General features: G+C 47.9%; 1 protein-coding gene across 4 annotated transcripts in view; it reads left to right on the top strand.

Annotated features, from left to right (window-relative positions):
- The first annotated feature begins 9,691 nt into the window (after window positions 1–9,691).
- LOC146058941 (transcription factor COE3-like) overlaps window positions 9,692–16,197 on the top strand; it is a 169,324-nt gene continuing 162,818 nt past the window's right edge. For 2 of the 4 annotated variants that reach the window (XM_083171306.1, XM_083171236.1), the window contains exon 1: window positions 9,692–10,536. In XM_083171306.1, coding sequence (XP_083027432.1) covers window positions 10,409–10,536 — 128 coding nt within the window. In that variant the 5' untranslated portion in view covers window positions 9,692–10,408. The remainder of the gene's footprint in view (window positions 10,537–16,197) is intronic. The other 2 variants (XM_083171191.1, XM_083171149.1) reach the window with 1 other exon arrangement.

Below are 16,197 nucleotides of genomic sequence, written 5' to 3'. Positions count from 1 at the left end.
TGCAGTTATGTGTTATGTTATGTTGTGATGAATGCAGTGGTGTGTCATGTTATGTTATGTTGTGATGAATGCAGTGATGTGTCATGTTATGTTGTGATGAATGCAGTGATGTGTCATGTTATGTTGTGATGAATGCAGTGATGTGTCATGTTATGTTGTGATGAATGCAGTGATGTGTCATGTTATGTTGTGATGAATGCAGTGATGTGTCATGTTATGTTGTGATGAATGCAGTGGTGTGTCATGTTATGTTGTGATGAATGCAGTGATGTGTCATGTTATGTTGTGATGAATGCAGTGGTGTGTCATGTTATGTTGTGATGAATGCAGTGATGTGTCATGTTATGTTGTGTTGAATGCAGTGATGTGTCATGTTACAGTATGTTGTGATGAATGCAGTGATGTGTCATGTTATGTTGTGATGAATGCAGTGATGTGTCATGTTATGTTGTGATGAATGCAGTGATGTGTCATGTTATGTTGTGATGAATGCAGTGATGTGTCATGTTATGTTGTGATGAATGCAGTGATGTGTCATGTTATGTTGTGATGAATGCAGTGATGTGTCATGTTATGTTGTGATGAATGCAGTGATGTGTCATGTTATGTTGTGATGAATGCAGTGATGTGTCATGTTATGTTGTGATGAATGCAGTGATGTGTCATGTTATGTTGTGATGAATGCAGTGAGGTGTCATGTTATGTTATGTTGTGATGAATGCAGTGATGTGTCATGTTATGTTGGGATGAATGCAGTGGTGTGTCATGTTATGTTGTGATGAATGCAGTGATGTGTCATGTTATGTTGTGATGAATGCAGTGATGTGTCATGTTATGTTGTGATGAATGAAGTGATGTGTTATGTTATGTTGTGATGAATGCAGTGATGTGTCATGTTATGTTGTGATGAATGAAGTGATGTGTCATGTTATGTTGTGATGAATGCAGTGATGTGTCATGTTATGTTGTGATGAATGCAGTGATGTGTCATGTTATGTTGTGATGAATGCAGTGATGTGTCATGTTATGTTGTGATGAATGCAGTGATGTGTCATGTTATGTTGTGATGAATGAAGTGATGTGTCATGTTATGTTGTGATGAATGCAGTGATGTGTCATGTTATGTTGTGATGAATGCAGTGATGTGTCATGTTGTGTTGAATGCAGTGATGTGTCATGTTACAGTATGTTGTGATGAATGCAGTGATGTGTCATGTTATGTTGTGATGAATGCAGTGATGTGTCATGTTATGTTGTGATGAATGCAGTGATGTGTCATGTTATGTTGTGATGAATGCAGTGATGTGTCTTGTTATGTTGTGATGAATGCAGTGATGTGTCATGTTGTGATGAATGCAGTGATGTGTCATGTTATGTTGTGATGAATGCAGTGATGTGTCATGTTATGTTGTGATGAATGCAGTGATGTGTCATGTTATGTTGTGATGAATGCAGTGATGTGTCATGTTATGTTGGGATAAATGTTAATGGAACCAGTGATGGATTGATGACATATGATAGACGGTAACTAGATGTTGATTGATGACGTTTGATAGGTCAGTACATTTGAGAAGATAGAGTGCTCACACTGTGCATTATTGCCCTGTCCCACACTATGGGCACATGTAATAGGGTGTGACATCAGAAAGTGATAGATTTTGGGAGAGTTTTTCCATTTTTTTTAAAGCGGCAATCATTTACACTGAAAAAAACAGGGTTATTTTGCCTGTCATTGATGTCACTTTAAAAAAAAAAAAATTGGAACATTTTCCGAACATCTCACTTTCTGATGGTCACACCCTTTAACATTTGGCCCTATATGCCCACTTGTAATCCTCACTGCGTCATGGGGCAGACGAGATGGGCCAAGTGGTTCTTAACTGCCATCAAATTCAATGTTTCTATGTTTGTTACAGATCATTTCTTGTTGTGCAGCTTTACTATGGGCTGTACTACTTGGCATTGGTCTGTGTAGCTGTGTCTGGGATACATCAATTGAGGTCACGCTAAAGAAAAGTCTCACTAAACTTACATTTAGGAGCAGCAGTACAGTGATGAGTACACTACATGTACATATATCTATATGTAACCAAGATTTCTGGAGAGATGTTCCTTTTATGGGTTTGCAGTAATGGATTAAGTATGGTTACTGCAGATACGTGACATGGGGGAGCCAGTGACCCTGAAAATACTTAGTGTGTCCGTATATACACAGTGTAAGGGCAGTGAGATTACAGTTCTACTGTACACTGCAGCCCAAAGACCCACTGACATCCCCTCTGCCAGGTGTGGGTCCATGAGGGGCTTTCCAAGAGTGGAGGGGTGGACATACATAGAGAGGAGAATGGAAGAAGAGAGAGACAGAAGAGAAGGTGTGTGGGAGAGGCAGAGAAAGAAGTAGTGAAAAAGGTTGAGAGAGAGGGTTGAGTAGTAGGAGAGAGAGACTAGAGGCTGGCTGAGACAGCTCCAGCAGAGGAGCAATGGGGAGAAGACAACATGAGATGAGAGGGAAGGAGAGGAGCACTGGGGAGAAGACAACATGAGATGAGAGGGAAGGAGAGGAGTACTGGGGACAACATGAGATGAGAGGGAAGGAGAGGAGCACTGGGGAGAAGACAACATGAGATGAGAGGGAAGGAGAGGCTCACTGGGGAGAAGACAACATGAGATGAGAGGGAAGGAGAGGAGCACTGGGGAGAAGACAACATGAGAGGGAAGGAGAGGAGCACTGGGAAGAAGACAACATTAGATGAGAGGGATGGAGGGGAGCAGATGAGATGAGAGAAGCACTGGGGAGAATATAATATGAGAGGGATGGGGAAGTAGAGGAGCACTGGGGGGAAGATAACATGAGCTGGGGTGGAGAGGAGCGGAGCACTGGGGAGAAGATAACATGAGATGAGAGGGAAGGAGAGGAGTAATGGGGACAACATGAGATGAGAGGGAAGGAGAGGAGTACTGGGGACAACATGAGATGAGAGGGAAGGAGAGGAGTACTGGGGACAACATGAGATGAGAGTGAAGGAGAGGAGCACTGGAGAGAAGATAACATGAGATGAGAGGGAAGGAGAGGAGTACTGGGGACAACATGAGATGAGAGGGAAGGAGAGGAGCACTGGGGACAACATGAGATCAGAGGGAAGGAGAGGAGCACTGGAGAGAAGAGAAGATAACATGAGATGAGAGGGAAGGAGAGGAGTATTGGGGACAACATGAGATGAGAGGGAAGGAGAGGAGCACTGGGAACAACATGAGATGAGAGGGAAGGAGACCTGGGGAGAAGATAACATGAGAGGGAAGGAGAGGAGCACTGGAGAGAAGGTAACATGAGATGAGAGGGAAGGAGAGGAGCACTGGGGAGAAGATAACATGGGATGAGAAATAAATATAAGGGATATACCAAATGTGTGTAGTATAGAAGATCTACAATATTTAGGTCGACAGTCAATAGGTCAACACCAAATTGTCGACATGAATTAGGTCAACAGCTACAAAAGTTTAACAAGTACAAGAGGTAATCAGATGAAAGGTGGAGATGACCATGTTCAAACATAATAGCCACCAAACTCAGAGGCTATGATGCTTGGCCATTAGTGTTTGTGTTACAGTACTACAGTCAGTGTTGGTGTTACAGTACTACAGTCAGTGTTGGTGTTACATTATAACAGTCAGTGTTTGTGTTACAGTACTACAGTCAGTGTTTGTGTTACAGTACTACAGTCAGTGTTTGTGTTACATTATTACAGTCAGTGTTTGTGTTACAGTACTACAGTCAGTGTTGGTGTTACATTATTACAGTCAGTGTTGGTGTTACATTATTACAGTCAGTGTTGGTGTTACATTATTACAGTCAGTGTTTGTGTTACAGTACTACAGTCAGTGTTGGTGTTACATTATTACAGTCAGTGTTTGTGTTACAGTACTACAGTCAGTGTTGGTGTTACATTATTACAGTCAGTGTTTGTGTTACAGTACTACAGTCAGTGTTGGTGTTACATTATTACAATCAGTGTTTGTGTTACATTATTACAGTCAGTGTTTGTGTTACAGTACTACAGTCAGGGCCGGCGCCACCACTAGGTAGCATTAGGCATTTGCCTAGGGTGCCAGCCACTGGAGGGTGGTATTGAGCAGCTGAAAAAACAGCAGCAGCGACAAAGCTCCCGAGGAGTGCAGGAAGAAAGAGGGAGCTGGGAGCAGGTGAGTGACTGAGCCGCCCCCCTCCCCCCGTGTTGGTCATTGTCAGCGGCGGGGGTAGAGCCCGCAGCAACCCTCCTGGAGCCCATATGGAGCCGCATCTATAAGACCCCCCGCGGCATCTCCCGCCACCAACTCCCCCTGTGTTACTGTACTACAGTCAGTGTTAGTGTTAAATTATTACAGTCAGTGTTGGTGTTACAGTACTACAGTCAGTGTTGGTGTTACATTATTACAGTCAGTGTTGGTGTTACAGTACTACAGTCAGTGTTTGTGTTACAGTACTACAGTCAGTGTTGGTGTTGCAGTACTACAGTCAGTGTTTGTGTTACAGTACTTCAGTCAGTGTTGGTGTTACAGTACTACAGTCAATGTCGCATGCGATTTTGCAGGAGGTGCGATGCGATCCCCTGGGGCCAACAGAGCAGTGAATAAATTGCATTAAAAAATCGAATCGCACGGCACTAAAATGCGTACTGGGCGCCCTGCTAGGAAACAAGTACCCAATTCTACAGTCTGTGTTTGTGTTATGTTGTTACAGTTGATGTTGCTTTTACTGTAATACATTCAAAGTTATTGTTGCAGTATTACAGTGCTAGTGTTACTGTTACAATATAACAGTCACTGTTACAGTATTAGTCAGTTTTGCTGTCGCTGTATTACAGTCAGTGTTGGTGTTACTGTAGTACAGCCAGCGTTGGTGTTAAACTATAACAGTCAGCTTTAGTATTACAATATTATAATCAGCTTTGGTGTTACCGTATTACAGTCAGCTTTGGTGTTACCGTATTATTCAGCTTTGGTGTTACCGTATTACAGTCAGTGTTGGTGTTACAGTATTACAGTCAGTGTTGGTGTTACAGTATTGCATTGCTGTTGTTACAGTCTAGTGTTATTGTTACAATATTACAGTTATTGCTACAATATTACAGTTATTGCTACAATATTACAGTCATTGTTACAGTATTACAGTCGCTGTTGGTGTTACAGTACTACAGTCAGCATTAGTGTTACAGTATTACAGTCAGTATTAGTACTACAGTCAGTGTTGGTGTTACAGTACTGCAGTCAATGTTGGGGCTACAGTACTGCAGTCAATGTTGGGGTTACAGTATTACAGCCAGTGTTTGGTTTTACAGTACTACAGTCAGTATTATTGTTACATTATTACAGCCAGTGTTGGTATTATATTATTATAGTGTTAGTGTTACACTACTACAGTCAATATTGATGTTACAGTACTACAGTCAGTGTTGATGTTACAGTAGTATAGTCAGTGTTGGTGTTACAGTATTACAGTCAGTGTTGATGTTACAGTAGTATAGTCAGTGTTGGTGTTACAGTATTATAGTCAGTGTTGGTATTATTGTATTAGTGTTACAGTATTAGTGTTGGTTTTATAATATTATATTGTTATAATACTTCAGCCAGTGTTGGTGTTACAGTACTACAGTCAGTGTTGATGTTACAGTACTACAGTCAGTGTTGATGTTACAGTACTACAGTCAGTGTTGGTGTTAGAATATTACAGTCAATGTTGGTGTTATTGTATTACAGTCAGCGTTGGTGTTACAGTACTACAGTCAATGTTGGTGTTACAGCACTACAGTCAGTGTTGTTGTTACAATATAACAGTCATTGTTTGTGTTACATTATTACAGTCAGTGTTGGTGTTATTACAGTCAGAGTTGGGGTTACAGTACTGCAGTCAATGTTGGGGTTACAGTATTACAGCCAGTGTTGGGGTTACAGAGTACAGCCAGTGTTGGTGTTACAGTACTACAGTCAGTATTAGTGTTACAGTATTACAGTCAGTATTAGTGTTACAGTATTACAGCCAGTGTTGGTATTACATTATTATAGTGTTAGTCTTACACTACTACAGTCAGTGTTGATGTTACAGTACTACAGTCAGTGTTCATGTTACAGTATAGTCAGTGTTAGTGTTACAGTATTACAGTCAGTGTTGGTATTACAGTATTATTGTATTAGTGTTGGTTTTATAATATCATATTGTTATACTACTTCAGCCAGTGTTGGTGTTACAGTACTACAGTCAGTATTAGTGTTAATGTATTAGTCAGTGTTGGTGTTACATTATTATAGTGTTAGTGTTACAGTACTACATTCAGTGTTGGTATTACAGTATTATTGTATTAGTGTTACAGTATTAGTCAGTGTTGGTTTTATAATATTATATTGTTATAATACTACAGCCAGTGTTGGTGTTACAGTATTACAGTCAGCATTAGTGTTACAGTATTAGTCAGTGTTGGTGGTACTACAGTCAGTGGTGGTGCTACAGTACTACAGTCGGTGTTGGTGGTACTACATTCAGTGTTGGTGTTACATTATTATAGTGTTAGTGTTACAGTACTGCAGTCAGTATTAGTGCTACGTACTGTAGCACTAATACTGACTGCAGTACTGACTACAGACAGTGTTGGTGTTACAGTACTAGTCAGTGTTGGTGTCACAGTACTGCAGTCAGTATTTGTGCTACAGTACTACAGACAGTGTTGATGTTACAGTACTAGTCAGTGTTGATGTTACAATACTACAGTCAGTGTTGGTGTTACAGTACTGCAGTCAGTGTTGGTGTTACAGTATAACAGTGTTGCAGACAGTACAGCCCTCACTGTCTCTGAGAGCAAGACCTGAATAAGGTACACAGAGAGATAGGGGGGGGGGGGGTATGGGTGGACATGGAGGTGGGGGTACAGAGGTGAGATGGGGGATACAGGAGTATGGAGCTGCAGTGGGCATACGGGAGAGGAGCAGTGAGAATGGACACTGGGGTGACTGGGAGGCAAAGTGATTCAGGATTACAGTAGCTAGGAGCTTATAGGGAGTTATGGGAGAGGACCGGGCTGTGGGATGGCGTGCAGGGGAGAGGACCGGGCTGTGGGATGGCGTGCAGGGGAGAGGACCTGGCTGTGGGATGGCATGCAGGGGAGAGGACCGGGCTGTGGGATGGCGTGCAGGGGAGAGGACCGGGCTGTGGGATGGCGTGCAGGGCAGAGGACCGGGCTGTGGGATTGGGTGCAGGGCAGAGGACCGGGCTGTGGGATTGGGTGCAGGGCAGAGGACCGGGCTGTGGGATGGCGTGCAGGGGAGAGGACCGGGCTGTGGGATGGCGTGCAGGGGAGAGGACCGGGCTGTGGGATGGCGTGCAGGGGAGAGGACCGGGCTGTGGGATGGCGTGCAGGGGAGAGGACCGGGCTGTGGGATGGCGTGCAGGGGAGAGGACCGGGCTGTGGGATGGCGTGCAGGGGAGAGGACCGGGCTGTGGGATGGCGTGCAGGGGAGAGGACCGGGCTGTGGGATGGCGTGCAGGGGAGAGGACCGGGCTGTGGGATGGCGTGCAGGGGAGAGGACCGGGCTGTGGGATGGCGTGCAGGGGAGAGGACCGGGCTGTGGTATGGCGTGCAGGGGAAAGGACCGGGCTGTGGGATGGCGTGCAAGGCAGTGGACCGGGCTGTGGGATGGCGTGCAGGGCAGAGGACCGGGCTGTGGGATGGCGTGCAGGGGAGAGGACCGGGCTGTGGGATGGCGTGCAGAAGAGAGGACCGGGCTGTGGGATGGCGTGCAGAAGAGAGGACCGGGCTGTGGGATGGTGTGCAGGGGAGAGGACCGGGCTGTGGGATGGCGTGCAGGGCGGAGGACCGGGCTGTGGGATGGCGTGCAGAAGAGAGGACCGGGCTGTGGGATGGCGTGCAGGGCAGAGGACCGGGCTGTGGGATGGCGTGCAGGGGAGAGGACCGGGCTGTGGGATGGCATGCAGGGCAGAGGACCGGGCTGTGGGATGGCGTGCAGGGCAGAGGACCGGGCTGTGAGAAGGCGTGCAGGGCAGAGGATCGGGCTGTGGGATGGTGTGCAGGGGAGAGGACCGGGCTGTGGGATGGCGTGCAGGACAGAGGACCGGGCTGTGAGATGGTGTGCAGGGGAGAGGACCGGGCTGTGGGATGGCATGCAAGGGAGAGGAATAAAGTGAAATCCAGAGATGGAGGAGTGCACAAGGAAAGTAAGAGAGTGCTGGGATGGTGGAGAGTGTAGCATAGCTTGCTCGGATATAGGAGAGTGCAGGGACGGATGTGTGTGTAGGAGAGAGTGCAAGGACGGATGAGAGAGTGTATTGTAGAGTGCAGGGACAGGTGACAGTGTATTGTAGAGTGCAGGGACGGATACGAGTGTAGTGTAGAGTGCAGGGACGGATGCGAGTGTAGTGTAGAGTGCAGGGACGGAGGAGCGAGTGTAGTGTAGAGTGCAGGGACGGAGGAGCGAGTGTAGTGTAGAGTGCAGGGACGGGTGAGAGTGTAGTGTAGAGTGCAGGGACGGATGAGTGTGCAGGGACGGAGGAGCGAGTGTAGTGTAGAGTGCAGGGACGGAGGAGCGAGTGTAGTGTAGAGTGCAGAAACAGAGGAGCGAGTGTAGTGTAGAGTGCAGGGACGGAGGAGCGAGTGTAGTGTAGAGTGCAGGGACGGAGGAGCGAGTGTAGTGTAGAGTGCAGGGACGGGTGAGAGCGTGTAGTGTAGAGTGCAGGGACGGATGAGAGCGTGTAGTGTAGAGTGCAGGGACGGATGAGAGCGTGTAGTGTAGAGTGCAGGGACGGAGGAGAGCGTGTAGTGTAGAGTGCAGGGACGGAGGAGAGCGTGTAGTGTAGAGTGCAGGGACGGAGGAGAGAGTGTAGTGTAGAGTGCAGGGACGGATGAGAGCGTGTAGTGTAGAGTGCAGGGACGGATGTGAGCGTGTAGTGTAGAGTGCAGGGACGGATGAGAGCGTGTAGTGTAGAGTGCAGGGACGGATGAGAGTGTAGTGTAGAGTGCAGGGACGGAGGAGAGCATGTAGTGTAGAGTGCAGGAACGGACGAGAGAGTGTAGTGTAGAGTGCAGGGACGGACGAGAGTGTAGTGTAGAGTGCAGGGACGGACGAGAGAGTGTAGTGTAGAGTGCAGGGACGGATGAGAGAGTGTAGTGTAGAGTGCAGGGACGGATGAGAGTGTAGAGTGCAGGGACGGACGAGAGAGTGTAGTGTAGAGTGCAGGGACGGACAAGAGAGTGTAGTGTAGAGTGCAGGGACGGAGGAGAGAGTGTAGTGTAGTGTGCAGGGACGGAGGAGAGAGTGTAGTGTAGAGTGCAGGGACGGATGATAGTGTAGTGTAGAGTGCAGGGACGGATGAAAGAGTGTAGTGTACAGTGCAGGGACGGATGAAAGAGTGTAGTGTACAGTGCAGGGACGGATGAGAGAATGTAGTGTAGAGTGCAGGGACGGATGAGAGAGTGTATTTTAGAGTGCAGAGGCGGATGAGAGAGTGTAGTGTAGAGTGCAGGGTTGGATGAGAGAGTGTAGTGTAGAGTGCAGGGACGGAGGAGAGATTGTAGTGTGTAGAGTGCAGGGATGGAGGAGAGTGTGTGCAGGATAGAGTGTAAGGCAGAGTGCAGGGGGGGGGGGGGGGGGGGGGGATGTTACGGGAGGGAAGCAGCTCTGCTTCCCACTCCCCTCGTGTCTCCCCTGGGACAGCTGCCTCCCAGCCTCCTGCCGGAGGATCTCCAGCCTCAGTCCTGTACTGCTCAGACTGAGAGGCGCATCCTCTGCCCGGCACAGCTCCTGGATGGTACCCGAAACCCTGCGGGATAGTCACCTGTGCGCTCCGGGATACTCACCTGTGCACCCCGGAACACTCATCTGTGCGCTACGGGATAGTCATCTCTGTGTCCCGGAACACTCATCTGTGCGCTACTGGATAGTCATCTCTGTGTCCCGGAACACTCATCTGTGCGCTACGGGATAGTCATCTCTGTGTCCCGGAACACATCTGTTGGCCCCGGAACACTCATCTGTGCTCTACGGGATAGTCATCTCTGCGTCTCGGAACACTCATCTGTGCTCTACGGGATAGTCATCTCTGCGTCCCGGAACACTCATCTGTGGGCTACTGGATAGTCCTCTCTGCGCCCCGGAACACTCATCTGTGCTCCCCGGGATAGTCTTCTCTGCGTCCCGGAACACTAATCTGTGCTCCACGGAACACACACCTGTGCTCCCCGATATAGTCGTATCTGCGCCCCGGAACACTCACCTGTGCTCCCCGGGATAATCGTCTCTGTGCCCCGGAACACTCCCCTGTGCGCCCTGGATACACCTGCACCGCTGCACACCGGGGTCTCCGCTGAGCTCCGGGACCCGGGAGTTGTGGCTGCTGTTTTTGCCCATGTTCTCCATCCAGGACACTCTGTCTAGGGGGGGACTCAGCATGAAGGAGGAACCTCTGTCTGCCGGACTCTCCCGCTCCTGGATGCAATCTACCGGAATACTGGACTCCAGCACCGCAGCGCAGAGGTAAGACCCCTGGCCAACATATGCAGATCCCCAACATATGCAGAGCCTTCTATACTGTGCAGCATGCAGAGCCCCAATATATGCAGAGCCTTCTATACTGTGCACCATGCAGAGCTTCCCATACTGCAGCCAGCATCTGCAGAGCCCCCCATACAGCGCAGCATGCTCCGCACTCCTGTTACTCTGATTACCGATGCTTTGTACAACTTCTGTATGTACAAGTGTATGACTGACGCCACACAGCTACAATACCACACCAACAGGACTGTCATAAGTCAGGTCACACTGTGACTCTGTACATGTGACACTAACACAGGACATGTCCCACTGACCCAGAACCAACACAGGGTATGCCCCACTGACACTGACCCAGGACTAACACAGAACATGTCCCACAGATACTGACCCAGGACTAACACAGGACATGTCCCACTGACCCAGGAATGTCCCACTGGCACTGACCCAGGACTAACACAGGACATGTCCCACAGACACTGACCCAGGACATGTCCCACTGACCCAGGAATATCACACTGGCACTGACCCAGGACTAACACAGGAATGGCACTAACACAGGACATGACCCACTGATGCTGACCCGGGACTAAGACTGTGCAATCAGACACTGATGCAGGACTAACACAGGACATATCCCACTGACACTGACCCAGGAATGTCACACTGGCACTGACCCAGGACTAACATAGGACATGTCCCACTGACCCAGGACTATCACAGGACATGGCCCACAGACACTGACCCAGGAATAACATAGGACATGTACCATTGACACTGAACCAGGAATAACATAGGACATGTGACACTGAACCAGGAATGTCCCACTGGCACTGACCCAGGACCAACACAGGACATGACCCACTGATGCTGACACGAGACTGACACTTGACAATCTGACGCAGGACTAACACAGGACATGTCCCACTGACCCAGGAATGTCCCACTGGCACTGACCCAGGACTAACACAGGACATGCCCCACAGACACTGACCCAGGACATATCCCACTGACCCAGGAATATCACACTGGCACTGACCCAGGACTAACACAGGAATGGCACTAACACAGGACGTGACCCACTGATGCTGATTCGGGACTAACACTGTGCAATCAGACACTGATGCAGGACTAACACAGGACATATCCCACTGACACTGACCCAGGAATGTCACACTGGCACTGACCCAGGACTAACATAGGACATGTCCCACTGACCCAGGACTATCACAGGACATGGCCCACAGACACTGACCCAGGAATAACATAGGACATGTACCACTGACACTGAACCAGGAATAACATAGGACATGTGACACTGAACCAGGAATGTCCCACTGGCACTGACCCAGGACCAACACAGGACATGACCCACTGATGCTGACACGGGACTGACACTTGACAATCTGACACTGATGCAGGACTAACACAGGACATATCCCACTGACCCAGGACTAACACAGGTCATGTCCCACTGATACGAAGACCTAGGACTATCACAGGATATTTTCTACTGACACTGACCCAGGAATAACACAGGATATGACCCACTAACACAGACACAGGACTAACACAGGACATGTCCTACTGACACTGACCCAGGACTAACACAGTACATGTCCGACTGACACTGAGACACAGTATTAACACAGGGCATGTCCCACTGAGACTTACTGTACCCAGGAATAACACAGGACATGTCCCACTGAGACTTACTGTACCCAGTAATAACACAGGGCATGTCCCACTGACACTTACCCAGGAATAACACAGGACATGTCCCACTGACACTTACCCAGGAATAACACAGGACATGTCCCACTGAAGCTGACCAAGTACTAACACAGGACATGTCCCACTAACACTGACCAAGTACTAACACAGGATATGTCCCACTGACACTTACCCAGGACTAACACAGGGGATGCAGTTATAATCCCGGAGGTCGGAATACCGGCGGTCAAAATCCAGAGACCCGGAATCCCGACCGCTGAAATCCCGACACTTTCTCCCTCTATGGGTGTCCATGACACCCATAGAGGGAGAATAAATTAGTGTGCCAAGCGTAGGAAGGCACCGGGCCGTTGCGTGGCGAGCCCGCAAGGGGGGACAGTCCTCACCCGCCCCCCCCTTGTCGGGATTTCGGCACTTGGGATTCCGGCGTCGGGATTTTGAATGCCGGAATTTCGTATCAAACCCAACACAGGACATGTCTCACTGACACTGATCCAGGACTTTCACAGGGCATGTGACACTGACCCAGGACTATCACAGTCCTGGGTCAGTGTCACATACCACAGACACAGGACATGTCCCACTGAAACAGGACTGTCAGATGACATGTTCCGCTGACACGGACCCAGGACTAACTCAGTACATGTCCCACTGACCCAGGACTATCACAGGACATGTCTCACTGACCCAGGACTATCCGAGGACATGTTCCACTGACACTAACCCAGGACTAACACAGGACATGTCCCACTGACCCTGACCCAGGACTATCAAAGGACATGTCCCAATGACCTTGGACAAACACAGGACATGTGACATTGACCCAGGACTAACACAGGACATGTCCCACTGGCACTGACCCTGGACTAACAGAGGATATGTCTTACTGACACTTAACCAGTACTAACACAGGATATGTTCCACTGACACTGACCCAGGACTATCTCAGTACATTTCCCACTGACACTGACCCAGGACTATCAGAGGACATGTCTCACTGACCCAGGACTATTAGAGGACATGTTCCACTGGCACTAGCCCAGGACTAACAGGACATGTTCCACTGATACTGACCCAGGACTAACACATGACATGTCCCACTGACCCAGGACTAACACACGACATGTTTTACTGACACTGACTCAGGACTATCAAAGGACATTTCCCAATGACCATGGACAAACACAGGACAAGTCCCACTGGCACTGATCCTGGACTAACAGAGGATATGTCTCCCTGACCCAGAACTATCAATGGACATTTCCCACTGACACTAAACCAGGACTATTGCAGGATATGTCCCACGGACCCAGGACCCTTCTCAGGACATGTTCCGCTGTCACTGACCCGGACTAACACAGAACATGTCCTGCTGACACTGACCCAGGACTAACACAGGACATGTCCCGCTGACACTGACCCAGGACTAACACAGGACATGTCCCACTGGCACTGACCCAAGACTAACACAGGACATGTCCCACTGACCCAGGACTAACACAGGGCATGTCCCACTGACCCAGGACTATCGGAGGACATGTCCCACTGACCCAGGACTATCGGAGGACATGTCCCACTGACCCAGGACTATCGGAGGACATGTCCCACTGACACTGACCCAAGACTAACATAGGACATGTTCCGCTGAAACTGACCCAGGACTATCGGAGGACATGTCCCACTGACACTGACCCAGGACTAACACAGGACATGTCCCACTGACACTTACCCAGGACTAACACAGAACATGTCCCACTGTCACTGACCCAAGACTAACACAGGACATGTCCCACTGACCCAGGACTAACACAGGGCATGTCCCACTGACCCAGGACTATCGGAGGACATGTCCCACTGACACTGACCGAAGACTAACATAGGACATGTTCCGCTGACACTGACCCAGGACATCTGACACTGACCCAGGACTATCGGAGGACATATCCCACTGTTCTCCAGAATCTGTTTACTCCATGACCTGCACCTCCTTATCAATCCTCCCATTGTATTATTAGATTTGCATTATTAGAATTTCTCCATTGTGAAGACACTAATACAGACGGGAAGGTGATACATAGGATGCATGTGTAATGTAATGATAGTGTGTGGCATATAGTCACTGGGGTCCTAGGTTGTGCTGCTATATCCTAGGTGCTCTGTAGCATGTCATTGTTGGTGGAAGCACCGTGTGGGAACTGGGAAGCCTGGGGCCAGCTCTAGACTGATGATCACAAGGTCTATAGGAGATCTTCCTCCATGTACACTGAACCAGTGCTGAGTCCTCCAGGGACAGTCAGCCGGGACAGGCACCTGTCTGGGGCTGCAGCCATCAGGGGGCTCCATACAACCAACTATACCCCAGCATTTTATACTGTCCCTGTGCTGCCCATATTTCTCCTGCATCAGGATGATCCGGCACTGTGGCAGAGGCCAGCAATCCCCAGTACTGGGCACAGGTTATTCCCCTGGAGGTAGCCCCAGCATCACTGTCACCCACAGACATAAACATACCAGCCACTGTAATTATTCCCAAGTGCAGCAGAATATGAACCCTTTCCCTTCCCAACCTATCTGTGAGTGATCCTGTGGGATGGCGTAAATCCGGCTCCTCTTATCCCAGTGCGATGACATCTTCGCCATCTGGCCAGTTTCATTTTATCATTAATTGTTGCTTAATTGTCTTGGCCTCCTGACTACGGAACATGGACGGCTACAAACAGCAGCAGCCCTATTACTATCGTACGCAGACTGACACATCGTACAATAACCAGACTGTAATAATTAGCCACATGTTCCCCAGGACGCTGGTAATATGTGTAATGGTCTCTGTAAGAATGTGCGGTGCTCACAGCCAGCGGCCCTTATATAATATCTGTACATATCTGTAACTAGCTATAAGAGCCAGCAGGACATATAGAATATCTGTACATATATGTAACTAGCTATAAGAGCCAGCAGGACATATAGAATATCTGTACATATATGTAACTAGCTATAAGAGCCAGCAGGACATATAGAATATTTGTACATATCTGTAACTAGCTATAAGAGCCAGCAAGACATATATAATATCTGTACATATATGTAACTTGCTATAAGAGCCAGCAGGACATATAGAATATCTGTACATATCTGTAACTAGGTATAAGAGCCAGCAGGACATATAGAATATCTGTACATATATGTGACTAGCTATAAGAGCCAGCAGGACATATATAATATCTGTACATATATGTAACTAGCTATAAGAGCCAGCAGGACATATATAATATCTGTACATATCTGTAACTAGCTATAAGAGCCAGCAGGACATATATAATATCTGTACATATCTGTAACTAGCTATAAGAGCCAGCAGGACATATATAATATCTGTACATATCTGTAACTAGCTATAAGAGCCAGCAGGACATATAGAATATCTGTACATATCTGTAACTAGCTATAAGAGCCAGCAAGACATATATAATATCTGTACATATATGTAACTAGCTATAAGAGCCAGCAGGACATATAGAATATCTGTACATATATGTGACTAGCTATAAGAGCCAGCAAGACATATAGAATATCTGTAACTAGCTATAAGAGCCAGCAAGACATATAATATCTGTACATATATGTAACTAGCTATAAGAGACAGCAGGACATATAGAATATCTGTACATATATGTAACTAGCTATAAGAGCCAGCAGGACATATAGAATATCTGTACATACAGTATATGTAACTAGCTATAAGAGCCAGCAGGACATATAGAATATCTGTACATATCTGTAACTAGCTATAAGAGCCAGCAGGAGATATATAATATCTGTACATATCTGTAACTTGCTATAAGAGCCAGCAGGACATATAGAATATCTGTACATATATGTAGCTAGCTATAAGAGCCAGCAGGACATATAGAA

The sequence above is a fragment of the Crinia signifera genome, chromosome 1, assembly GCF_055691185.1.
Source record: "Crinia signifera chromosome 1, ASM5569118v1, whole genome shotgun sequence".
NCBI classification, from domain to species: Eukaryota; Metazoa; Chordata; class Amphibia; order Anura; family Myobatrachidae; genus Crinia; species Crinia signifera.
The sequence above is the reverse complement of the archived record's forward strand: the minus strand, read 5'-3'. Positions and strand labels throughout refer to the sequence as shown.